We start from the raw sequence: 27,416 nt of genomic DNA on the forward strand, positions 1-27,416 counted from the left end.
AGCACCACCAGCAGCCTTAAACTCAAGTCTCAGTTGTTGCCTGTAAGAATTTAAGGTCTGGAGCTGAAATTTACTTACTTAGGGACATTTGCTCCTCTGTCATATTCTGATTTCTTGGCATACAAAGGTTACTGGTCTTGTTTGGATTTTAGTTGGGCAGAGAGGGGGAGCTGCTTGAATTTCACTGATAGGTATTTAAGATTTGCACCACTTTCAGTGGTTTGGATTACCAATGTTCAGCTATGAGCTTGAAAATTACCAGGAAAAGGTTAAGAAGACTGAAACTTTGAACAACAAGGGAGTTACGGGCATGTGTTTGTCTTGGGTCTCTTTGGCTCCAAACAGTATATGAGATATCCACCCCAATTTTTACTTGCAAAAGGAAATCAATCCATGTCACTGAAGAACAATACGAGCAGGACAGAGAAGAACAGAAGATACTGGAATAAACAGATTTCTGAATTCTGTTATCTGAAATACTGTGACAAGAAACTGAGCAAGAGCAGAATATTTAACCAGACTGCTTCCCCTGCCCCTGTTCATATTTCACACACCCCTCAGCCCGTATGTTTAGCCTATGTAAACTTAAAAGTCTAAAACTAACTGAGATTAATATTCTATGAGGAACCCAGGGTATGCCTGCTCTACAATTCAGTGTTCAAGAAGCTATCTTATCAGAGCCCTCTCCGGATCCCTGAGCTCTTGCAGTTACTATTTTTGATACAAACCAGATCTGATAACTCCACATTCCAAATTTTCTAGTGGATAAAGTATGTTCTCATTGCATTCTAGCATTTTCAAGTGACTTGTTCTTTTTTAAGCAGTTTTGACAAGAACAGGTCTTAAATGAGGAACTTCCAAGAACCAAGTCAGGGGCAGGAGAAATAACCACTGCAAGCTGGGTCAGAACTGAAATCCTAAGCAATAAAATCATTCCATCCAGGAAAGGTGCTCAAGTCAGTTTGAGAGCTGCTGTTGGGTTTGGGAATCCTGCCCAGGGACAGAGGGCCATGCTGAGTGGTTCTTTTCAACCCAAAGGGCCAGCTGTAGGGAACAACACAGACCAGGCTGGCTTTCTGTAGAGTCTACTGAAGCTGGAGAGAAAGTAATCGAAACTCATGGACAAAATCAAGTGTTTTGATGCTAACTTTAGTAAGTAAAATTTTCCAGATAAAGACAATTGCATCCATATTTAACAGCTGTTAAAGAGATACACATTTAATTGCATTTTATATATGGGGTGCCTTATATTAAAGAGAGAACATTTCAAGTGTTTTAGTTCTACCTGTTTGGAATCCAGACTTTCTACCTAGAAGATATTCCAGTTGACAAAAGGGCCTTGTTCAGATATCTGGGATCAACTGAATACATTTATTTAAAAGCAATTTTAAATATTAAAAAAGTAGAAATTAACACATACAATACTCAAAAACTGTCACATTAAATACATGTGAATAGACATGTGTACTGATGTTTTTACCTTAACATTCAATGAGAAGTCAAGATTTTAACTAGTGGCATGACCAGATCTGATTTCTGTACACATTGATGTACTATGTAATAAAAAAATAAATAGCAACTGTTGTTCAACAGTAAATAAGACATCATCTGCAGAGCATACTTCCCCCTCTGGGGGCACCTTCCCCTGGCCCTCCCCCCAACCCTTTATCAGCTAATTTATCATAAAGATTTAGACTTACCAAATACTATGTCATGTACAAAATTGCAGACAGTGGCTCACTGAGTTCAAATATAATACCGTCCTTAAACTCAATCAATATCATACATTTTCAGATTTCTTATGACCCACAATAAGCCAGAATAAACAGAACTATTGTTCCCGATGGAACTAATTTAATTTTAGAAAATGCATATGTATACTATTTTTAAGAGCATAGAAAAGAATAGACATTTGACTCTACATAATTTTACATGCCTACGTTTTCTTTATATGATTTCTTTTATCAGTTTATTTCAAGATCACTTAAAAATACAATTGACCACAAAAGTGAATAGGTTTTGTTCTTTAATGCAACTTAAAACATTGTATTAATGGATAAAAAGGAATGATAAAATGCTAGTTCTGACTTCCTTTCCATAAAAAACCAGAATAAAGTCTGAAATACTGGAGCTGGTAATACTGAAGATTAAATGCCAGCAGGCTCACTCACTCATTGCGTCATTATTTTCTTTGTAATGCACTTTTGTTATAAATGATAAAACCATTAACAATTGATAAATGTTTTGCATTTTTTTCCATAGGGGGCTTAGACTGATACTTGTTCCTATATTGATCATAAACAGAATTAAATATTCACTGACTACAGTCTTGTAAAACTGAAATAAAAACAAAAGCCCTCAGAACGCCTGAGATGTGCTTTTATGAAATGAAAATCTTTCCATGCAGCCAAGACAATCTGCTCTGAAATAGCAGTACTAGGTACTGAAGCAAAAATAACATTTAAAGCATGTAATACAAAACTACATATGAAAGTCATGGAACCCGCTACAGACAAACTATGGGAAAAACACAACTACGTTATGTTTCAGAAGTTAAAAAAATTATGTTTAAAGTGACATAGGAAATAAAAGTTTCCAGTAATACATTTAAGTGTTTTCTGGCAATGCAGCTTTACACCAACTTTCAAGAAACCTCAGGTCAAATGCCGCCTTCCAAAGATTTTCTGAGAAATCAGCTTTGTAACAGAACGTCTGTTACTTGGTGCTTTGAACTAAGACTACGACAGACACAGCTTAGTGAACTCTGCTAAAACTAGCCTGATACTTGTGATCTGAGTTCTATCATTAACAACCAGATCAAATTCATGAGAGGTCATCTTAACTTCCACTTTTAGAGCAATTAAAAATAATTTAAATTTATGCTTATATCACCACTTAAGAAGTTTTATTTTAGATAACTAAACTTTAGCAAGGTTGAAGACAGAGGAAAAAAACCCACAAATCATTTTTCAAAGAGCCAATTTAGCTATGAACAAATACTGTTGCAAGCTCACAGTAATCTGAATAGCAATTAATTTAAAATGTTCTTGTCTTTAAATGTAGCTATATGACTACAGTACTACTTTTGTACAAAGGCAGGTTTCAAGTAAGCGTCTAAATGCATGCATAATGTCAACAGTTAACATCTTCTCAAGTCCTTGGTTACTAAGAATTCAGTGAAAGAAACCAGCAAATTCCACATATAACTACTAAAGAACAATATGACTAATTTTCATTAAAGTAAGTTTTTGAATGAAATGAATTTGTAACTTTTATAGTGAGGTAATATCACAGGGGAACTGCAATCACAGTTTGGCATAGGTCCACGTAATATAAACATGAAATGCTGTATGCACACCATAAAACATTACTGTTATCTGTAAAGTCAGTGAATATTTGTCTTCATAATTACACTTAACTGAGCACTATATTAAATAAATACCGAAGTGGGTTTCATAGCTGTAAACTGCATACACTTATAAACTGCAGACTGATTTTTAAATTGTCCAAAACCATTCACTCATTCTAACTTTCTGCTAATTGTATATCAAGAATACCGAGTTATTAGGAACAGTCATTTCTGTACAGTTATATGGTTGACAGAGACCACCTATATTTGGAAAGCTGGCAGTTCATATGTATTTTGAACAGCACAGACAGAGATGTAAGTGCTAGATGCCGAGGATGGCTTCAACAAACCCAATAAGGCGTGCCAGGTTCCAAGGCTACCATAATACTGGCAAAGGCAGAATAACACAGTATATTTACAATACATATAATTCAACCTCATGAGGTGAAACTTAAATGAATTCTTAATTTGTAACAGCAGCTATATATACAATTGTGCACAGGATTACAGGGAGGCAGCAGCGTTCGCTTTTGCTAAAAAGCCCGTCTTGCATGAAGAATGTGCAATGCTCAAGTTTAGGATTCTTTGTTTGTTTTTACTAGTCTGACAGAATGTGCACGAAGGACACTGGAAAGACCCCTTTCCTCTCTGGCTGTCCTTCGATGTGGCCAATCTGCAACACAGGAGAAAAACATCCATATACATATATACATGTGTGTGTATGCATGGAGTTCGTACACTTCATTTAAAAAGTAGAACTGCACAGAGCCTACAGAGCATTTCCAAGTTCCTGGGTAGTCTGAACCAGACCTTAGTTAACATTTGAATTTGCATAATGGAACAAAAAACCCCTGTACATGCGTATTATAAATAAGATAAATTAAGGCAACTAAATCCAAGGAGAAAAAAAACAACAATAGAATATGGAAACCTGAAAGGGCTATACAGACCACTGATTTTCAAGACTCACCAAAACAGAAGCCTTATTTTCTTCTGTTTGATACATCTTGCTACTGCAAGATGTTTTTCAAATTCATTCTTCTTAACTAACTGAATAAATCCTGAACAACTCACTTGAGGGACATGTCAGCTCCAGTTGTGATTCCTTCTGATAATTTGCATGCTTCACTTTAAGTGATAAAGTTCCAGATATTGAATTAGTATCACTCCTAATGACTTATGGGCATAGTAGTGTTTATAACAAATTACAGTATTGTCTTATTAAGTATCCTTCACATACAAGTCTTACATAATTATTTACAAAGAAATTGCCTACCAACTTCTAAAACAAAAAAGATACCTTCCATACAAAATTTACATGTTTAAATACATGATTACAACCAAACGACAGCACTGGAGTAGCAGCCTTGACTGACAACATAACCCTCTTCTCATCTTCCTACAGTGCTGCTCACTACTTACAGAATAGTGTACCTCCTTCCTCTTCCACAAATTAAAAAAAATGGGAAGGGGAAACATGCAGGGCTGGCCATTTCCTCTTGTAGAGCCAAATTTTTGAAGCATATGAGTCAACAGGCTTCATTTCCCTTCCCAGAAACACTCAGGCATGTAACCAGGGATCTTAAAAAGCCACTTCACAAAACAGATTTAGCAACTAATGCAATTATAATCAGGGATTGGAGGAAATGGTTAATACACTAGCTTTTCACTGGACACTGCTGTTTTGATACCACCTTTAGAGTTGAAAACCTTCCACACTTAAATGATGAGTGAGAGGAAACCATAAAGCTAGAACCAAACCAGTGAAGGCTGTGCTGCACTTAAGAGAAGGGAATCAGATGCAGCATTGTGGTAAGAATTTGTTTTAATTAAGATGAAATCTGTCTTGTTCTTCCCAATAATTTGTAGGTAGGGAAGTATGGCATAGGAAGGCTTTGAAGCCAAGAAGCAGAGTGTCCAGGGAGTGCTGGGAGTCTTCAAGCAGGGTTCAGTAAACACTGATGTTAACATACAAGAACCAAAGACAGTGTGTGGTCCAGAGTAGGGGGAGGAGTTTGATACAGACCAATGGTATGGAAGGGAAGAAGGGACAGAAAATTTTAACTACTTCACATTTAAGAAGAGAAAGCATCAGCTCACAGCACTAATTACAAATAGTTGTTCAGTCTTCCAGCAATCCCTCTAGGTATAACTTAACGTTTCTGGTGAACTGAAGATAATTATGAATTATGTGTAAAACTGTGAAAGGAAAAGATACATACCCACCACTCTTGGTCCTCTTCACCAGTTACAATAATGACTTCTCCTTCAACAAATGTCAGCTCATCATCATTATCTGCCTGACAGTCATAAATGGTCTTCACTCGCCTAACTTTATTTTTTCCCTAAAAATATAACGAAGTTTTAGAGGAAAGGTTGAGGAACGAAAAAAAATATATATCCAATACAAATTTTACATTTTAGTCTTGTTTTATTTTATAAGAAAGTAAAGAAAATTGCTTTCTCTGCATTTGGGGACATGAAATTTAAAAACTCTTTCAACAATGATATTATAAAAAAGATAATAATCAATTATGTACATAGTATTGGTTTTCTTTCCAAGATGCAGAAGTCCCAAGAGACTTTAATGTGTAATGCATAGCTTAAGTAACCTAAACTTCCTCCAATAAAGAAAGTTTAAATGTCTTTACATCATTCCAGTCCACAAACATCCTCTTTCACTTAATACATACTTCATTAACAAACCACCATCAACAGACAATGAACTGAATCTGCTCTGAAAGTTATAAAACAGGTCAAGGTCAAAGAAAATGCTGTCTTGGAACTTCAGTATTTCTTACAGCTTTGGTCTTGAATTTACTGCAAAATTACAGTAACCTTTGATTTCAGATCAGCTTATAGGACTCAATTATATTGTGAATTATTTTTCATTGAGTACCTTAGCAATTTCTAACTAAAAGACTCTCTATTTCAGACAGCAGTACTATTTTGCAGTGAGAATTCAGAAGAGATATTCTCACAGCTCTACCATTATGAGTCTAAGTATTTTCTAGGTCACACTTTGCTGCATACTGCTAATTCATATGAAAATGCCTCAGCCATGGATTCCTCCCCAAACATATGTTTCTCATAGCAGGGAAAATGTTTAAATTATTTCCAAATAGAGTAAGGAGGTAAGTTTCACCACAAAACAATCCTGCTACTTTATATTCCTGCATTTTCATACCAGCACCTCTTCAAAAAACTACAGTTCCCTCTTTGCACAGAAGTAGTCAGATCAGAAAGTAAAAAAAACCCCAAAGCAGCACAAGATGAGAAACAGAAGGGCTACGACAGGAAAGTCAGCAGGTTTAGAGGAATTTGAGCCAAAAGTAGCTTCACAGAGGAAATTTCCTAGGGAGCCTGCTCTTTGCTGTTACCTACCCACTTGAAATACCCTCATGTTTTGGCAAAAAAATTTTCTCTGCAGATCAACAGCAGAACAGACACACAGCAAATATCTCTCATACTGAACTCAAGGTACAGAAAAGTAACAATTATAAAGGGATTTAAGGGAAAAAGCACTCAACAGAACAACGTAAGACTAAAAGAACTCACACTCTCAAGACAAAGGAACAGAAAAACATGAAGTTCATACAAGATCAAAGGGTTTTTTACAGCAAGGGATTGCTGCAGCAAGGAGTTACTTCAAAGAACACGTTCTCTCTTTTTAAAATGAATTAATGTAATTTAAACAAAACCCCTAACTATCACCAGGGACTGGAACTCAGTATTAATGGGTATTTGGGGCCAGTCCCAACTTTCAACTCCAGAGAACCTTTACAAACTAAGAACGATTCCAATCGATCCCCTGGTGATGAAGGGAAGCAACTACTTCTGCCAGATAAAAATTGTCTCATTCAACAGAGAGACTAAAAAAAAGTTAAATGCCTTTAATCTTAAAGAACGGTATGAAACTCAGCTTCTAAGAATGCATGAAAAATTATGGCAATTGGTTCTGGTTCCTTCTGATTAGTACCAGAGATGACATTTTAATATTCTATTCTTTTCAATTAGGAGAGCAGCAAGAAAGGAGAATTCAAGCTGGAGGTGTATTTAATCTTGGGAGGGTTTCAAAAATGATGGTTCAAAGGAGAGAATAGATTTTCCAGAGCACAATTTGGAGCACTGGTGTATAAAGAAATAAAAGAAATTCCAAAACATGTAATTTGCAAATATAAAATAAATATCACCCACCTCACACCCAACTCCTTGTTTATAATATTAGTACTTATTAACAAGATATTTTTATGCTTAAAATAACTATCAGCTGCTGTGGTCATTTATCTTTCCATGTTCTTATTTACATTCACCTTTTTCTTTCTATTGAAAAGAGTAATTTTGTCTCCTTCACCAAAAACACACAAGACAGACAAAATAACACTTCAGTGCTCCAAGTGATTTTAGAAGCACTCGGCCCAAATTTCATTTATCTAAAAATATCCTTTCTAGTCCTTTTATATTAACAGCACTGGCATTTTTTTACCAAACAATTCTGAACAAATGGTTTTCTAAATCTAAAAAGAATTTGTGGTCATCTATTCAGAGGTTAAACAGTCAAAGCCAAAAGTGAAGTACCCACAAGTACCAGTGGCTGCCCTCAGAGCTCTTACTGTTGTGCTGTGATGTAGCATTTCCCCACTTTGTGCAGAGAGGATACAGCCAGAGGATGAAAATGGAGGCAAGATACATTTAAGAGGAATTCTTGCACATTATTATTTAAGAAAGACTGCAGTGAACAAGAAGGGATAGAAGCATGCATGCACTGACATGTAGAAAACTGGAAAGTAATTATCACAGGTACGATGTAATTTTGATCACTGCAGAACAGTGGAACTATTTAATTTGCTCCACATGTTAAAATGGCTTAATTTGGAGAACACTGAATTCTTCCTCGTTTGTTTTCTGTACAAAGCTGTGAGCTAAAAAAAAAAAAAACAAACCCCCAAAGAACTAGCCTACCATTTTCTTTTTTTTTTACTTATTTAATAAAATGACAAGTAGCTGAGAATCTCCAGCACCACTGTCTGCTTATATTCAAATGTACATAAGTAAATAAATCATAGTTGCAGATACTTTTTGATCAGATCTCTGTACTATTTTCTTTAATCTGCAGAAAACCCAGGAAGCCCAAGGAACAACCCTATCATTCTCAGTTCAAATAGGAGCTTACAGACAAGTCCAAGACGGGAGCCAAGCAGAGTGATGGGTTCAGAGAAATGTTCCTCCTCAGACAAGCACAAGAAGGGAGAAAACTCACCCTCTGCTTACACTACAAGAACAGAAGCCTTATTTCCTTTTACATAAGTGCTTTGCATAGCCAATTTGACAAGCAAAACCATCTCCTTTTTGATGTATTCTTAATGACGAAAATCTTAAGCAAGCTCTGAAGTTTCATAAAAAGATTTCAGTATAAATATGCATGAAGAATCCTCTGTTGGATGGAAATTGCACTGGTTAGCAAGATGAGCAGCAAGATGAAGATGAACTGGGGGTTGAACAAAGAGACCTGAAACCTTGTTAGTAGTTCCAGCTCTGTTACTACACACCATTCAGCAATGTCAGTTTTGCCACTTCAGCAATGAATGTGAACCTTTGTTAACCACTTAACTATACCAACAGAAGTGTATAATCACTTAAGTCACGACAGGAACATTTACTAGTTTGTCACAGTTGCCTTGTACTTTTAATTTTTTACTGACATAGTCAGTACTAACATTCTTTCTCAAAAATGACAAAAATCAAATATATAAATATTCTAGCAATCTAAGGCATACAAAGCAGTGAACAAAGCAGAGAAAACCCCTAGTTAATTCAGAATTATGACTGGAGCAGATAAAAATTCCCAAGTTCTCTAATAAATCTAAATATGCTGTCATGTTCCCAAGATTATTCCTTTATGTTGCTCAAATATGTTTCAGCATGCAAAAGGCTTTGTAAACTCCCAGCAGTTGCTGAAGCTGCTTGAGAGAAACAAAAATAGTTCCTCATTCCCCATCCTAGCCCATAATGTTGTATTGCTGTGTGTGCATAGCTCAAGGGTGTTTTGTTTTTGTTTTTTTTTTCTGCAAAGACAGTCCTACAGTAAATTCAAAGCCTTCCACTTCCATACACTTAACTAGCTGGAATAATACCTACCATGTTTATTTTCCTGGGAAGTGGCACTGGGGTTTCTGGCAGGGTATGTGTTATGTCATTAGACTCTTCAGATGCTTGCCTTTGGACGGTGTCTCTGGACTGTACATTTGGAGAAAGATCTATGGAGTGAGACTTCTGATTTGCCTCTGAAGGCTGAGGCTTCGGTGATGCTTCTCCACCTTGAGTTTTAGCCAACAGCTCTCCTAGCTGAGGTTTTGGGGGAAGGTCCTTCATCTGCGGCTTTGGAGGTAAGTCTCCAAGTTGTGGTTTTGGTGGCAAGTCTCCTAGCTGAGGCTTTGGGGGTAGTTCTCCAGGCTTTGGGGGTAAATCTCCCACTTGAGGTTTCTGGGTTAATTCCAGAGGCAGAGGCTTTGGGGGCAAGTCTCCAGGCTGTGGTTTCTGTGGTATATCGATGGACAGTGAGGGCTTCTGAAACATTTCCGTGTGGTGATGGGATTTATCTATTGAAAGATGATGACTGGTTTCTATTTTTCTTAGTGCCACTAAAACAGAAGAGCATAACAGTGGTTTTTCACAGTCTCATTTTAATATTGAAGAACTTAGGCACAGATTAAAACTCTCTGTCAATGACAATATATTCACTGAGCCTCAATAACTGTCCATATCTATGACAAATAATACAACTTCACATAACCCTCTGTCACTGAGGTCTCATTTCATTGCTCCTTCTGGAGGCCATGAGGGCTTAATCCAGCAGCTACCAGGTCTCCATTTATAAACTGATTGCTTTTTGGACCCCCCCTCAAAAAAAGGAAAAAAAAAGACAAAATTACTTATCAACCACTGACTTGACTGCAATGAAAATTCTCTGTAATATAAATTATACATAGAGGTGAACTTCATACAAAAAACCCCCAAAGCTCAGGATTAGTGACTTTAAAGTCTTTAAGAAGAGAGTGACTGAGCATGTTGTGGATCATATACAGTGTATAGAATAAACTGTATTATTGGCATTCAAATTATTGTATATATTTATATTTTAGTAAAGACAAGAAGTTTTAAACCCCTGCGTTTTGCAGTTTTTATGGAAGGAAGTTGAAAATAGCTTTTCAAATAATTTTCTCACAGTGTCATGCATTGATTCTACTGCTAAGTTCCTAAACTTGACTGAAATCTACCTTAAAACAAACAAACAAACAAAAACCCAACCTAAACTCCTAAAACAAACAACCCTATATAAGCAGATGAAGGTGGAGAGGAGAGAAAAGATGTTTCATGATAAAAGCAACATGTTTTGACTAGATGGAATAATTTCCTCTTTTATTCAGCATTGCCCATGTTCTACTTGGTGGCAGAATTCTAGAATATCATGTTCTACCTGGTGGCCTGGTGTTTTACCATGAAAGCAACAGCACTCTCTTTGGTTATCACCTACTGCAATAAACTTCCAAGCTACATCTATGGTTATTTATAAAAAACAATACCACAAACCAAAACAAACCTACATATTTCCACAAAATAAATTGCATAGCTACTGTAAAATGCCATGTTTTAAAAAAAATGTCTGTGTTGATACCTGTATATGGCTTTCTCTCCTTAACATATCTGATAGAAAATGTACAAGCACTGATCATCCACCATGATTTCAGGCTCAAGTAAATAATACAAAAAATTATAGTAGCCCTTAGAGTGCTCTGATTGACTACATCTTAAATTTTCACCTATATCATTTTAAATCAAGGGAGTGTTGCCTTCCTTTGCAATGGTTTGTTTCCCAGCATTTAAGCAAGTATATAACAGTACCTGATTATTTTCTAAGTAATTTTAACGACAACAACCCTGACTGCCAAGACAAGGCAATAGACACAACTTGCTTCAAAAGTGTCAATAAATTGGACTTATGTGTATTAGGAAGAAAAATAATTTACCTGTGAGAGTTGTTAAAAACAGAAACAGGAGCCCTGGAGATGCTCAGTATAGGACTGGAGGTGGCCTTGTGCAGCCTGCTCTCATGTCAAAAAGTTGGCCCTACTTGGAGTGGTGGACTCTTCCATCTGACTCTTGAGGTTTCTTCCAGCTTCAATTACTTTGATTTTTTCCCCTGTACTCCTTATCTTCCATAGGTCTAACTACTTTTTAGTTTAATAAAACCTTCCCTATCTTCCAAAATCCTTTCAGTTTTGCTAAGTGTTCATGGTTTGTGGCATTTTAGAAACACAATTTCTGCTGAAAAGATTCAGATGTTTTAAACAAATGTCTACTTTTACACACATTAAAAATATATCACTATAGCAATACCAACAAAAAAACCCAACTCTTACCTTTTTGAGGTAGTTTGGGAAGAACTCTAGGGCCAAGTGCAGTCTTCGCAGAGCCAGTGCTAAATCAATAGATATAAATTATTAGTGCTTAAAAGTGCTGTAAAATATACTTTTTTCCCCTTTTTTTCTTTTTCTTTTAGACATCCACAATCCAAAAAAATTCCACATTTATATGCTTCTTCTATATTACAAATTTGTCACCTTGTCTGTGGATCAATCCCAAAACTCAAAGCACTGTGAAGAATGAACTGCTTTTGCTTGGAAAGAGACATAAGAACCCCACACAGCTTTAATGCTGAAGGGAAAATTTATTCTTCACACAAAGATATGTGCAAAAATGTACTATAAAAATAGGTGAAGCTGAAAGATGAGCTCACCAAGCAGATCCCAAAAATTAAGGAAAATTTGATCATTAAAATAACTACTGAAGCATTTGAAGCATAATCTGTCCTTTATGTCAGTGTTTTGAAGTTTTCCAGGACTAAGCCAATGCCTTGTAGCCTACTGCATGAGTGTTGTATTGCACAGGGGCTGCAGCTATACTAGGAGATGAAGTCTCTACTACTCCAAGGAAATACTGATAATTGTGGGAAAACAACATGGTTTGTTCCATAAATGTATTACAGCTGTGTTAGCTACTTGTAGTTATAAGCAAAAATACAAGCAGGACAGTTATGAGTAATTTAATTATAGAATAAAAATCTGAGATAGTTGCATACTGCCAAAGCTACTTTTTGCTGATGTTTCTTTTCAGACTTAACACCAGGCTTGCTCAAATTTGCAAACATTGCAGGAGAGGGCAAACCATACTATAAATTTCAACAAAACCCCACCAAAAGTCTTCCACCATAATTACCTCAGCCATTACCTAATTCCATCAAGCACAAGTACCCCACTTTTACCCTCTCTTACAAGAATGACACCAGCTCTTTGTATTGCAGAACACCAGCACTTTTCCCCTGAATACCCAGTGTAACCTGGATGGATTCAGCAAACAGGACAAGTCAGGTAAGCTGCCAACAGCACGTGCACTGCCTGTCTGGTCAATGTAGATCAGACTGAGGAGTGCCCTAAAACTCGACCTACACATCTCCTACTGTGATTTGTTAGATGTTACACATCCATCTCTAGTCATGGCCTGATCTGTGATCATGCAAGGTCTCTATCATGTTGCCTGAGGCAGATGTTTAATAGAATTACTAAGCTTTGAACCTCAGGGCTTTGGAATCACAACAAAGATGAAGGAGTAACAAACACTAAGCGACAGGAATTCATGGCTATCCTTACTACTCCAGCTATTGACAAAGACAGTTGTAATGTACTGACCTGAGAAACAACGAGCTCAAAGCAGTTTGTTATTACAGACTGCATGTCAGCACATAAACTCCACAGACAGAAAAAAAAGTTAAACTGGAGGACTGAGAAAAATTCTCTCTGTCATAGAGATGTCTTCAGTGCCAGCCTGTACCAGAGTGACACTTCTGCAGCAACATGCATGAGACCTCACTCTGAAGCAGATAAAATGAAATGCCAGGAGACATAAAAATAAAACTTTTGTCCTGATGGACTGCACTCTGAGACAACATTCCCCAGCTCAGAGAGCACTTCTGTAGGAGCAGTAGATAGATTCTGGTACAAGTTGTTCTGTCCATCCTGCTCAAAGGATGAATTGTGTATGGACAGCTATGAACGTAGGAGGTTTAATGAAGCCAAAGTATTTGTATGGTAGTAAGGAATGCAGAAAACTAATGAGGAAACACAGCTAGGATTTTACTTCACATGAAAGGCACTTTTTTTCTAATTTTCAAATTAGCTATGCTTAGATAAATTTTCATCTGTGCCTCCACACACAGATTTTACCTTGACTGCTGAAACATCCCCTCAAACTTGTTTGCAGCCTTGGTTGAAGGTGGGCCCAAATCATTACCTGAGGTGAAAAAAAGCAATTAAAAAAAAGAATCATTAAGATAATGAAATACCATCTTCAGAGGGTGGAAATTAAAAGCTAGGTGCACATTCTTCTAAGTATCCTCTATACAACAGGTCTAAACATTTTAAAGAACAGCATTTATTAATAATTTTGTGACTGAAAAAGTGGCAGAGACCGTAACAATCCAACTTGACTTTTCACACAGTACATTTTAAAACAACTCACTGGTAGTTCACATCTGCTGGCAAGGAAAGAATGAATGACATTGCTGAGTTATTGCTGTAGGACATTTGTTTTGAATATAGGGTTTCAGTTCTCTGAATGGAAGGAGATACTGCAGGCCAGTATCAAGTAAATTTATCGCAGATGTTTACATTCTGTGTTACAAGGCACATCTTTTTAAAACCACCATGGATGTGATATTATTCACAAAACGTCAAATTTCCAAGGATTAGTATCTTAACCTACATAAAGAGAAGTCTTTACTGATTTAATGAGTACATATGTTACCATAACCTGAATGTTAACCAATGGAAAAGGAAAGCCCCTAGGTATAGTCAATTCTGTCAAAAGCAGCAAAATCCAAACTCAGGTGCTTCTGAACTCCTTCAGCAAAAGGCTTCTCTCTCTTTAACTATCATCATTCCCTCATTCCCAGGGTACAATTACGTACTTTGTTTTAGTGTCTTTATCATTCCCTTTTCCCTTTTCTATTACAGTATGTCTAAAAAAACTGAGAACCATCTTCAGCAGCCATTTGTAAATTTTGTCACTGAAACAGATGTAAAGTGGCATTTGATGATCCAGGAACACAAAGTACTTCCAATGCAAAAGAATGATGTATCTGCCTAGATAATATTCTTAATGCACTGAAGTCTATATGAAACAGCAGAAGACTCATGTTGAGCCTTGCTAACTTCCTTTGCTTAGATATAAGCTAAGAATTGCTCTGCTTGAAACTTCAATTAATGCACAGATAAGGAAACAAATGCTGAAATTCAACAGTATATATATAAGTAATTTAACAGCACAGAAAAAGAGCTTCTGAAAGGAAAAGCAGTGAACATCGGAAAATATTCTTAAATAAAAACTCAATGGCAGAGAGAAGAAACTCCCTCTTTCATAAATACAAATCTTATTACTTGCTTAAAATCCACACAAACTTTGAAAGAGGTTTTTGTACAGACCTTAGCTAACAAAACAGAGGAAAGATCTCTCTTCCACCCACTGAAATTTAGGTCTGTACTGCAGAGCAGAAAGGACACACAATAACTCATGTTCTTCTCTGGCCCTGCTTTGAAAAGGTCACCCATTGCCATAAGGCTCTTCAACTCCACATCTGCACCTTTCCCATATTTTTCTTTTCCTTTATCTGTTGTCTATTTTTTTTTTTTTTTGAAGTTGGCACTAGCTTAGCATCTATTCCTATCACACCTTTCATTCTAGTAGTGTTACACTGCGTAGTATTCCAAGATAAGGTATTTTTATATGCTTTTTTGGACTTAAATATTTGGGCTTCTTAAAATGTTTAAGTTGAGGCCCTTCAAAATATCTTTATTACCCCTGAAAATACTACAGGGCTGTTAAGACTCCAGAATACAGGGAACATTTTTTTCATATCCCAGACATCAGAAAAGTAGCAAACTGAAAAGATTGCCACTATTTGTGTTCCTTGAGAAAAGATTTAACTTTTCATTGGACTCTGCACTCCTCTTCACATTACGTCTTAGATTAAATCACAGATTCTACACAAAAATACTCCATGATTTACCACATTTAAGTCAATTTGCTGAAAGAAACCCTCAAAACAGTGCTTTTAAGCTTGTAATATTTTTAGGCTAGTAATTTTGTGCTTATATTAGAACAGAGGGAGGGTACTTTTAGGACTGAAGTAGTGTATCGATGACTCCCCTATGGAAGCATTGGATTTCAGCTGAAACGTTTATAGATTTATGGAAATCCTGTCACCAAGACTAAAATTATAGAAAAACTACACGGGCCTGAGATTTATACCTACCAAGCAAAGCTGGCTTGCATGGAGCCATGTTAATGAAAAGAGAAAGAATATGAGTAGTCTGGAAAATAGTTTCTAAAAGGCTCCTGTCAGAGAAGTATTCTGGTTTTAAAAAAAAAAAAAAAGAAAAAAAAAAAAGGTGCTGTTTCTGTCTAATTTCTGCAGGTAGAAGGATGCAACAAACCTATCAGTCTTGTAAATGTACAGACAACATCACAAAACCCAAAAACATATTTCAGACAACACATCCCCACAGCTAGGAGCAAACACTTTATGAGAGATCTGGCACAGAGCCCAAGGAAACAAACTTTTCAGGCAGTCAGAACCCACACATGTTAACTGAGGTCTATCTACCCTAAATTAAGGTCTGCCTCAATTAATGAGCTGGTCAGAAAAGGAGCAGGGGTGAGGAAGCAGATGCAGAGCAGATGCAGTAGATGATCAGACTGGGGTGAGGGCAGCCTGGGCAGCTAGGCTAGAGAGGGAGGCAGCAGAGGAGACTGGATTGGGCCCCAGGGGAGCATGGGAATATTTTCAGTTTTCTCAAGTGAGATACAGATACAGAAGCCTGGGAACTAGAGTGACAGAAGACAGAAGTGTTCATTTATCTGAGCTGACTTTACATCACGCTGCAATCATTGGAAAGCAAGCACCAGGTAAAGAGAAACCAAAGAGCATATGTCATCCATCATAAAGGTCTTCCCCTGCCCTTTTGGTTTGTATTTTAAAACTCACCCCAAGGAAATTGGGCCCTTATTCTGGGGTCCATGAGGTAGTGGGCTTGGTGGGGTCAGAGAGGGTTCTTTTTGTGTCCTGGGGGTGGGGGAGGTGGTCTCTTCTTGGAAAGAGTGGAGCTGCCACTAGAGGTTTGAGTGCTTAGAGGGAGGGTTGAAGGTGGGCCTGCAAAATAACAAACAATCTTCTTACAAATACATGTGCATAAACATCAAAGCAGCACTGAAAAATTCAGTCAGACCAGAGTGAAGTGCAGCCAAAGAATAAAATAAAAGACAAGCCATGCAAAACAGTGTTATACTAAACAACACATTCACCACATTTTTAACCATGGTAGCTGAGGGAATATCACAACCTGGCAACAGAAAGAGACATGTACTTATGTTTAAAAATTGTGATGAATTTACTCCATGATTTCTATTTTTTTAAATTTTTAAAATTTACTTATTTTTTAAGAAATAAGTATGGAGTCCTAAAAATCAATAATATTTTAGCATGTGAAATCAAATTACTATTAAATTGTACCAGAATGAAATAGCTTTCAGGTGGTATATCATGGGGGGACATTTTTCGTCCTCCAGAACATCCCATATGAAATTCTGCTTAACAAACTTGGGGGTTGGGGGCATAGAAAGCTATCTATGAATTTTCCTTTGAAAAAAAGTTTTCTTTAAAGTTTTTTTTTCTTTTTTTTTCCTGTGGCTTAAACACATCAGAATATGGATTTTCAAAGCAAGGCAAATTGTTGTATGCAGGGTATACAAAATAAACATCAGAAAAATCCTTGCTGAAGGTAAGATTAGATACTTAATGGTAGCATTGCTTATAAGAATTTACAGTGTCACCCTGCTCTTAAACTCTGGTTTCCCCCAGCATCAATGTTGACACAAGTATTATTCAACACAACACATGATTTACAGAATATGGGAACAGATACAGATTAAAAAGACAAAATAACCAAGAGGGAAAACAAGAGTTTTCCCACATCCAAAACCATCTTTAATAAGAAGCTCAAGAAGCAGGCTGTGCAGGGTGCAAATATGCAGTGAGGAGACAACTGCTCAAGTCAGCTGCCATAACCACCAAAAGAAATTACTTGTAACATTTATTTAAACGAGGTCTACAGTGGCTGTAAGGATTTTGTTATTGGGGTTTGGCTTGTTGGTTTTGTTGTTGTTGTTGGTTTCTGTTTTGTTTTTAATCTAACCAACAAACAACACTTCAGTCATGATTTTGCATTTAAGTTTTGCAGGTAACAGAATTTTGCCATCACAGACTCTGGATAAATACAGAAAAACATTGTAAGTTTTAAAAAAAAATAATTTATAACTGAGATTTCAAATCTATCATATCATATGTTTGTATCACTATCGAACAAACCTGGTTATTTTTTTAAAACCTAACTTATGTTGAACAGTATGAGACAAAATCTTCATTTTCTTTACTGGCACATACCCTAACCTGCACATAGAAGTAGAGATGCCTGTTTTAAAAATATTATTACCAGCTCTATAGCTAGACTGAAAATTAACAAAGACTGCCTTCCTTCCCAAATTACTACATATCACAAAAGTATAAAATCAATACAGAATATTCTTTTCTAAAATTCTTAAATGAAATATTAAACTCTGAAAAAAGTACCTTCTATCAACCTGTAAGCACGTGTACATTTGCCAGATACTTTCAGCAAGTGACCTCCCTCTTTATTCTTAAGCCCAAAGAAAAGATTAATAAAACTGCCCATAATGAGTTAATAATTCAATCTATTCTCTTCCTGATTCAAAACCTGGAAGGCCTTTGCTGCTCAGGGAGAATCTCTTAACCACAACCCCAGCATATATTTTGGGCCTGGCTTTCCATTTATTGTCTACTCTTGTAAATCAAATTATATAGCTTGCAATTGTTCTCTCAGTTTATTTCCACTTTCACAAAACCAGTAACTGACAAGCAGTTAAATGCTACTGCAAATAAGATTCTACCCCAGGTTATATCCTCTCTCATTTTAATTTCCCCTGTGATTGTAAGGAAGCAACCTAGTTTAACCATGCACTGAAATGTTTTCTGCCAGCAAAAATGAAGAACTTACCTCACACTAAGTTTTGACTGACAATCCCCTGAACTTTTGCAAGTTAAAAATTCTTAGTTTGCTTATATAAATATGATCTGAAGTTTGTTCTATACTGTAACTCACAGTATATCTGAGGGGGAAAGGAAAATTCAGTATCCAGAGTTTACAGTACCTTTTTAAAAAGCACATATGAAACATACACAGGATGTCAGTATCGGATTTTTCTCTTGTCCCGACATCTCAAATAGGAATTAACACACGTCTGAAATGTCAGCGAGTGGCATTGGCCAACACTGCAGAGGTTCTGCCCTACCACCACCTGGTGTCCTGATGCCTGCATTACACAAAAGCCTGGCCACCCAATGCCAACACCGTCCCCAGCCCCACCACAAATGACAAAGAGTTGAAAATTGGCTCAAAGGAAAAAAGTGCATTGATATAGCACTGCGTGGTTATTGCAAAAATAAAACTTCAGATGTGAAGTAAGATTTGTATCTTTTATTGCCAGTAAAATGAAGGAATCCTTCTCTACAAAAACAAAAATTAGTAGGATAAAAATGCTTTGAATGCGGTTACATATGGATATATTTTTTTGTATTTCCTACTGCTAGTGTATCTCCAGACATCACGGAATAGTTGAAAATCTTTATCACTGAATAGCTGTCAAACGTTTACATAGCATACCAAAGTTACTGGGAAAAGATGTTAAGGCATTAAAATCTATTTAACTTTTCAGACTCCTAGCATTTGTTCCTACATTATCTTCATGGAAGGAATAAATATGAATTTAGAAGGCATACCCTAATGATTAGATGGCTGAAATACTAAATAACTATTTTGAAATTATAGGAAAGTCCAAGACATCTTTTCAGTAAGACGTTTAAAGTGACATCATGCTTTAAAGAAAGAAATGTGGGAAACATTCTGGAATCTAAATCCGTTTATGGAAAGAAATGATGGAATAGTACAAAGATCCAATGATGTACGAAGTGCCAGTAAAATTACCATAAAATACTTTGTATTACAAAGAATCTACAAAATCTCAAAAAAATTCTTACATGCTATTCTTAAATGCAAGGCTGACCAGATATTTCTAAGTAATACTCAGAGCAGTTATTTTTCCAGATCAAAGATATTTTGTGAGTCTAACAAGGCAGCAAGTAAGGCAAACATTTCTTCCCCATAGTTACCTTGATGATTTTTAACATACTTGTAAATTTCACATTTCATATAAATCATTTTCCTCACACAACCAAAAAAAAAAAAGGAAAAAAAACCAAACAAAGCAAAACCCAAAACCCTTGACCTAGAATTTTTAAAGATTGGTTCCACTGGGGCTCTTTTCAGTTTGCTGGGGGAAACATTGTTTTCAGTAAAAAGTGATGTCAACCTCTGTAACTTTATTACAAGGATCACACTTTCATGTGCAAATAGACTAAATATCAAATTTATTGTATGAAGTTAAATGATTGAAAAAGGCTTGCAATTATTAGTGCATTGCCCCTCAGCTTTTGTGCAGTTAATATAGTAGCTATCATCTGTGTACTTGTGAAACCATGCAAAGCTGTTGCCATTCATTCAAGAAATTGTGGGTTTATAGTGTAAAAAACCTCATATTTGCATTTTATTTTTACCACTTAATGAGAGATATGGAAGAACCAGTATTCCAGTTAATGACAGAACAGGTACTGCAAAGAGAATTAAGTTTATATTACATATACTGTTTTCATTAACAAGTATAATACTTATTTTTTTATAGTTTTATGAGTGACAACTTTGCAGAGATATTGTTACTAAAAGCCTTCTTGGGTTTGTCTTACTTGTCATCTACCTTGAGTACTGAAAATAATAACAATTAGAGAAAAAATTATCACAAACATGGTGAACACGAAAGCTAAGAATACACATTGATTCAACATTAGCACCTGAATTATTTTCTATAACTAATGCAAAAAGAAAGTCCTGTCTTAAAAAAGAGCTAAAATTTATATTAAAGAATGTTGTATTTTGGGTTGATGCACAAATATGAGAAACCACACGATAGGAACACCTGTCAGCCTTCCCATCCTATTATGGTACTAAAAAGTTTGAGTGGGATAAATAACTAGTATTATTTAACTAAAATGTATCAACACAATTATAAGAAGATAAAAAATTAAGTCTTTAAATGTATGCAAGAAAGCAGTGGAGTCCTGAAATAATTAAAAATAAACAGAAGAACTTGCAGTCCTTAAAGGCCTTGTAACAGAAATGAGATTAAATATAGACACACAGTACACACAAACACTGTAGTTCTAAATTAAGAAGCATTTGTACATTTGCTTTAGGGACTCTGCTGAAAAATGGCAGTAGGGAAAATCTGTGTAGTACCTGATACACCATAATGATGCAGCCATGAAAAAGAAAATAGGACGAAAAGATATTTTCATGTAGTATTTCCAGCAGAAACCACAATATTTTAGTGGCATTTCTGCACTTTCAGTCAGTTGTATTTAAGAAGGCGATTGAAACAGCAAAGGTCTGAGAAGGGCTGTATGAGGAAAAGGACAAGATGACAGATGTATTGAATACTATCAGAAAAGGTCGAAAGATACATGGCTTTGTTTAATCTAAGCAGAACAGAAAAAAGGAGTGTGCATGATGGCTCTCCAGGTATCCTGCCTTGTATGGACATGAAATGACAGAAAAATCCCTTAAGGCTAAATGACAGTGTTAGTACATGAGCCAACGTCTAAACTTGAGAAGACTCCTAATCCTATGAACAATGCAGTCAGACAATTTCTGGAAGTTATAGTAAATGCAAATAAGAAAATCTCTTTAGAAATTGAGTTTGATCAGAGTTGAAGATTGCAGATTCAGTGTCTGCAGTGGCCTGGAATCACAAGGGAAATGCCTGCTAGGCTTCTGTACATAACATTAGAGCTGCAAGAGAGAGAGAAAAAATATGCAAATTTGTACTGAAGACCCAAACTTCATTAACTTGCATGTTCAACCCATGAGAGAAACAGTCAGAACCATTAAAAATCAACTAGCTTTCTGCTAAAAGTAAGGAAACCTGTAGATTGCCTAATACTTGCACAAAAATAGTTAGCAACACTACCCTCACACTGTATTTGCAATTAAGGCTGTCCAAGAGTTTATTTAGCTATTATGCTGAGTCATGCCAACTAATTATACAGTGATTTTTAATAATTTTTATTTTAAAGCTTTTTTCAAAACAAGACAAACAAAAAACAACTGTCAGAAGACCTGATAAACGCCTGAAGCAATAATGCTGGGAAGCTCTGATGAAAATGATGATTTTCCTCATGTTATAGACTAAACACTTGATTGACAAACACAAGGAAGCTGAACATGAATAACCTTAAATAAGCAACTGGAAAAGCATACAGCTTGCACAGCTACTGGATTCATTCTGCACTTTGCAATTCTATTAGGAGTAACTAACTTTCTAGCAGAGATAGCAAAAAGTAAGATGCATCTACAAATGAGATGGTATAGAGTAGAATATTACTTAAGTTTCAGCATTTTTAAAGAATATTTTTGAGAAGTTATTAAACTGGAAAATTTGGACTTGCATTGCAGTAAAGCATAGAGAAACTTTAAAAAATCCCCACATACATAGCCTTCAGCAATTGTACTTACACAATTTCAATCATGGAGTCAACCTTATTTTGTAGACCCCATAACCACATGAAAAACCTCAGGCAAGAGTGGTGTATATTATATAAATGGCTTTAATTCTTGCATTCCATTCCCCACACAATATTCAGACTTGATTGGCTTCCAGTCCACTGTGGCATCTCAGCAGACACCACAAAACTTTGCTATCAAGGGAACTTCCCTGGCAAATGAAGCCAGCTTATAGAAAGGACCAAAGGGAAGGGGTTGTGTCTAAGTACACAATATGTTTTGGAGAAGAGATAGCTGTCTGCCCCAAATGGTAAAAAACATGAAATTTAAAATTCTCTGCCTCTCCTAAAACACAGATCCCCCAGCTACCCACTCTCTACAGACTGCTTTCATGCTCCTGCAGGGTCCCACAGTACCCGCTGAGGCCTCACAACAGAGCAGGACAAAGGACAAATTACATTTGGGGACAGAATGTATAGTAAGCTTTAATGTCATTAGAGATTAGAGACCTCATCCCTCTCTACAACTATCTGAAAGGAGGTTGGAGCCAGGTGGGGGTTGGTCTCTTTTCCCAGGCAACTCTCAGCAAGACAAGAGGACACGGTCTTGAGTTGTGTCGGGGGAGGTTTAGGTTGGATATTAGAAAGAATTTCTTTACTGAGAGGGTGATCAGACATTGGAATGGGCTGCCCAGGGAAGTAGTGGATTCTCCACCCCTGGAGATATTTAAAAAGAGACTGGATGTGGCACTCAGTGCCATGGTCTGGTGACTGCAGCAGTAGAGGTTCAAGGGTTGGACTCGATGATCTCTGAGGTCCCTTGCAACCCAGCTGATTTCTATTGAATTTCTATGAATCAATGATTCAATGCTCTTCTTGCCCGTGCCATTTAGGGAACTTTAAATAAAATATAATACTGCATTTTCATAAAATCTTTAATCAAATAGGCAGCTATTAAAACAAACTTTACTAACAAAAACGGATTTGATAAGTAAGCTTATCAAATAAGTTTAACTTTGATGTAAGGCATATACTTTATTAATACTTGATCTCAAAAGACCACACAAATTCTGATTCTTTTTTTTGCCTACAGAACACAATTATCTCAGATTGTTTCAAATAAGATGGTGTTACCAGTGTCTCCTCGATGGATGTGAAAAACCTCTACTTTTTCTTTAAAGACCCAATCCAATTTGGGAGCACAGAGCAAGGTTTGTATAAGCCACAAACCTCATCTCCAATTACCATTTCTAGAGCAACTTTTCCAGGCACTTGCAATTTTGTTTCCCTGTCCCTTTGAGTCCTGTTATCTCAAACAACAGTGACCTGTATTTAAAAGATATTCTAAAACTAATTATATAATTTACAATTATTGAATAGAAATCAACCAAAAACCCAGGTCACATGGGTAAAATTTTGTTATGTTCGAATCAGAAAAGCCTAGTGCCTTTAACTTAACAGTAGTTCCATGCAACCCTTCACTCAGACTTACACTGTCAGTCTGGCTTTTTCCACCCTGACAAAGCCATTTATGTAACTATTATCCTTAGAAGGCAATGGTTCTGTGTTTTTCTGATAATATATTATCTTGTTGAAAAATAAATAAGTTTTTTTTTCTGACTGATCCTTGCCATGAAAACAGAAAGAGATTTCAACATGTCATTTCTTTCCAAGCAGCTTTGGTGTTGTGTTCATTCGTTCATCTGGGAAACACTTTGCAGGAACACCTAGGAAAATATCTAATATTTCTGAAACTTGAATACATACTTGGAGTGAAATATGCACACAAACATTTTCCATCCTAGAGAAAATGAATTTTCTGAGTAAGTCCATATATATACTATACTATACTATATAATGACAAACAATTTTCATCATGATCCACTGAAAGTTGACAAAATACTAAACAGTGTTCAGATAGAAGACACAAACTCCTTAACCTCTGTGAGGAAATGGGATTCATTATTACTTCTCAAGACTTAAAACTATGTGACAAAACAAAAGTTATCCCAGGTCTGACTGAAGGACCTTCTAAGCCTAACAATCTGCAGCAGACTGTCAGATGGAGCATGTAAATAAGGGGAGGAAGAAAAGGGGAAAAGTTAGGAATGTGTTATGCCAAAAGGAAGGTCGTCATAATAAAGTCACAAGTGAGACCCCAGTGAAAATGGCAGAAAGAAACTCAAGATTGTAAAAATGCATATCCTAGCAAAATTGGTTTTCCTCTTGATGGAAAACAGACCTGTTTAAAAAAAGAAAAAAAATAAAGAAGAGCTACAGAATTAATTCATAAGTTACCAGTAGATGACAAAGACTGATGGTAGAACAGTAGTTCTCAAGCAGAGCATCTGTACCCCAATAAAAGTAGATAGCTGATGCCAACAGACTGTTCTGTCCCTTTTACTCTTTCAAATTCCAGTGAAGCAATTATTTAGTATTTTTTGAAAAAAAGTCAACTACCATAAGGAAATAAAATAAGAAGTTATATCAGTGCTAATAAATGAGAGCATCCTTCAACATAGCTACTGAACTATACCGAAGCATTCATCACAACTGAAGAGTTCTCTAACAAGTCAACCCTCAAAACACTATTTCACTCTAAATTAAATAAGAGAAAAAGAGGAGAGATGAAGGTTGGTTGTTTTTTTTTCTAAAATATAGATTTGCACAAATTATCATAATGTAACAGGTTTTGTTCCTTAAAGAATGTTCTCTAAATTTTAAATTGATAGGTATTCAGATCAAAGAACCACCATGCACTACAGCTGAAATAGTTTCATAGAATTAAGTTATCTTCCCTTTCAAGAACTACAAGAGTGCCACTAAGAAGTGTGTCACTTCTTTCTTTTTTCTAAGAAGAAAAAGCACCTCATTCATTTCAACTAAATGTAGACTGCAAAACTGACAGAACTGAAGCAAAAACCTTCCTTACAGATAATTGTACAAGAGCAAAATGGTTGTTTAACTCAGGGAAGAATGGGTGATGTTTAGTTTATATCTTCAGTGCATAAATGACTCGTTAACTGTCTGGCAATAGGCTTGGTATTTTCTCTGCCTTTCTTTGCAGCCCCTTTAGTACTGATCAGTATGGAAGAGGAGACTGCTAATGGCTCAGAGAGAAGTAACTGTAATACCAACCTGCTTAAAACTTCACAGGTCATTCTGCTACTTTTTTCCCCACACTGACTGTAAGCAGAGGGAGACTTCTTGCATCTCCTTCTCCTCTAAAACTTTGTTTCTTTACACTCTCTGCCAAACACTATACAGCACATCATTGCATACCACCATGCAGCATCAGCTTTCTTCTAAAACACTTTTATTTTTGTGTCTGCAAATGCTTAAAAATGCTTCTCCACATTATCAAAAGAAACTTTATTTAGCAAAGTATTATTTTATTTTTTCACCTATTCACATTGACTTTCATGAATGAATCCTTTATAACAGTGTCGTCCCCTCTCCTTAAGTTTTGCAAATGCATGGTACCATTTACTGCATCTACACAATGAGAAAAAAATGCTATGTCTTGAAATACTGCAGTGTCTGTGGTGAAAAGTAGGGCAACTGTGGAAAAATCGTTGTTTGTAGCTTGAAGACCAACTTACCCTTGCCAGCATTTCTAGGAGGAAGGGGAGGAGCGTCTGCAGTTGGAGAGGTGGGTGAGTCTGTGCTTGTAGAAGCAAAAATCTGATTTGTGAAAGCTCCATAGGAGAGTCTTTGCTTGTCTCTAGGAGTGCTAAATGAAGGGTGAGTCAGTTTGTCTTGGGGAGAAATGCTTGAAGAATGACAAAAACTTTGGGGCCTTGGAGATCTTTCTTTTTTTATAGGGCTGGGCTGTGAATAGAAAAACAAATATACTATACAAGTGTCTACACATTAAATATAGTCAATATGTCTGAGAAAGCATTCACTAGATGTTTTTTATTCTAAGACAATTTCTTTATTTTATTGGACATATAAGCCCACATTCCCCCCTTTCTCAGAGATCTGAGATCCTCTCCTCTAACAGAAAAATAAAGATTGTAGCATCAACAGATCACCATGCACACAAAGTTAGATTTATTCTTGAAGCCCTAGATACACAGTAATAAAATACTAAATAATACACTAATAAGAGCCTACTGAAGTTTTTAGAATATAAGAGTAATTTTCAGTTCAATTAGCTCTTTACTCAGCCCAGGCAGTTACCCTCAAAGACCAAGTGTATTACCCCACTGATGTATATCAAAAATAAAGTAACCACTTCTGACACATCAGATTTATTTGTTGCCTGAACTAGCAATATATGCAGTGGAACAGCTCTTACATAGCTGCTCTTTGGAGAAATTTTACACAGCAATTTTTGCTGTATATTAATAGCTACATATGGAGCACGAACTGTCTCACTGCAGCTCTGGTTCAAGCAGCTATTATCTCCAACACAGCATTACTCATCCTCCTGAGGCTCCTTGCACAGATAAAACTTTTGTTCTCTTCTGTCCTTCAAGATATGTAAATTATTTGGGCTTCTGAATTTTTTGGTCCCAACCATCACAGAAAATTAAAAAATTGACCACATAAAAATAGGTATTTTCCCACTTACTACAGAAACAGACCACAGAGTAATTAAATGACTTGCTAAGTGGGACACTGAAGCTCCATTTCCACATGCTCTAGGATGGCAATTATCCTATGCCCTCAAGTTTCATCTTTCCATTACTTCTTTTTGTAATCAGAAATGAAATGCATAGCAAACTTTTTTGAAGAACAAAGTTAATTGTTTCAAAAAATAGGTTTTTAATAATCTTTGGGAAAAATAAGTATGTATACTTTGGATTTCCTCCTGCTAAAAAAGGAACAATCTAGAATTCAGAAGAGGACAGAATGACAAAGTTATCTACTTTTACTGGTTTATATCACATTGCTCATCTTGTCAAAGCAAAACTTCTGAAACTCTAATCCATAGTAACTTGGTTGACAGAGTGTCAAAAGGCACTTTGTCAGTCCTTAATATAGGCCTGAAAACTTTTAAAAAAAAAAAAAAACTGTAATGAAAACAAAGGTTAAAGCAGAGTTTTTATTTCCATCCATTTCCACAGAACTGACAGTTTTTTAATACAAATCTGTGAAAGTAATTCAGTCTTACCTTATCATCTAAGTCATCATCACTTTCATCGATTTCTTCCTGCCCAAGATTCCATTCATACTCTACATGGACATGTGGGTTTAGCTTTCCTGCCTTGGCCTGAGAAAGCTGAAAGAAATAACAATTCTTGTTAAAATACTTGCTGT

The 27,416-nt window shown here is 36.2% G+C and overlaps 1 protein-coding gene across 1 annotated transcript in view; it reads right to left on the reverse strand.

The window, feature by feature from the left end:
• Nucleotides 1–1,848: 1,848 nt before the first annotated feature.
• ASAP1 (ArfGAP with SH3 domain, ankyrin repeat and PH domain 1) overlaps nt 1,849–27,416 on the reverse strand; it is a 141,135-nt gene continuing 115,567 nt past the window's right edge. Inside the window, 10 exon segments of the mRNA XM_030445593.1 lie at nt 1,849–4,022; nt 5,572–5,694; nt 9,488–9,990; nt 11,770–11,828; nt 13,630–13,696; nt 16,449–16,455; nt 16,457–16,510; nt 16,513–16,613; nt 25,751–25,979; nt 27,271–27,378. Of these exon segments, the coding sequence (XP_030301453.1) occupies nt 3,948–4,022; nt 5,572–5,694; nt 9,488–9,990; nt 11,770–11,828; nt 13,630–13,696; nt 16,449–16,455; nt 16,457–16,510; nt 16,513–16,613; nt 25,751–25,979; nt 27,271–27,378 (1,326 nt within the window). The 3' untranslated portion in view covers nt 1,849–3,947.

The sequence above is a fragment of the Calypte anna genome, chromosome 2 (assembly GCF_003957555.1).
Source record: "Calypte anna isolate BGI_N300 chromosome 2, bCalAnn1_v1.p, whole genome shotgun sequence".
Taxonomy (NCBI): Eukaryota; Metazoa; Chordata; class Aves; order Apodiformes; family Trochilidae; genus Calypte; species Calypte anna.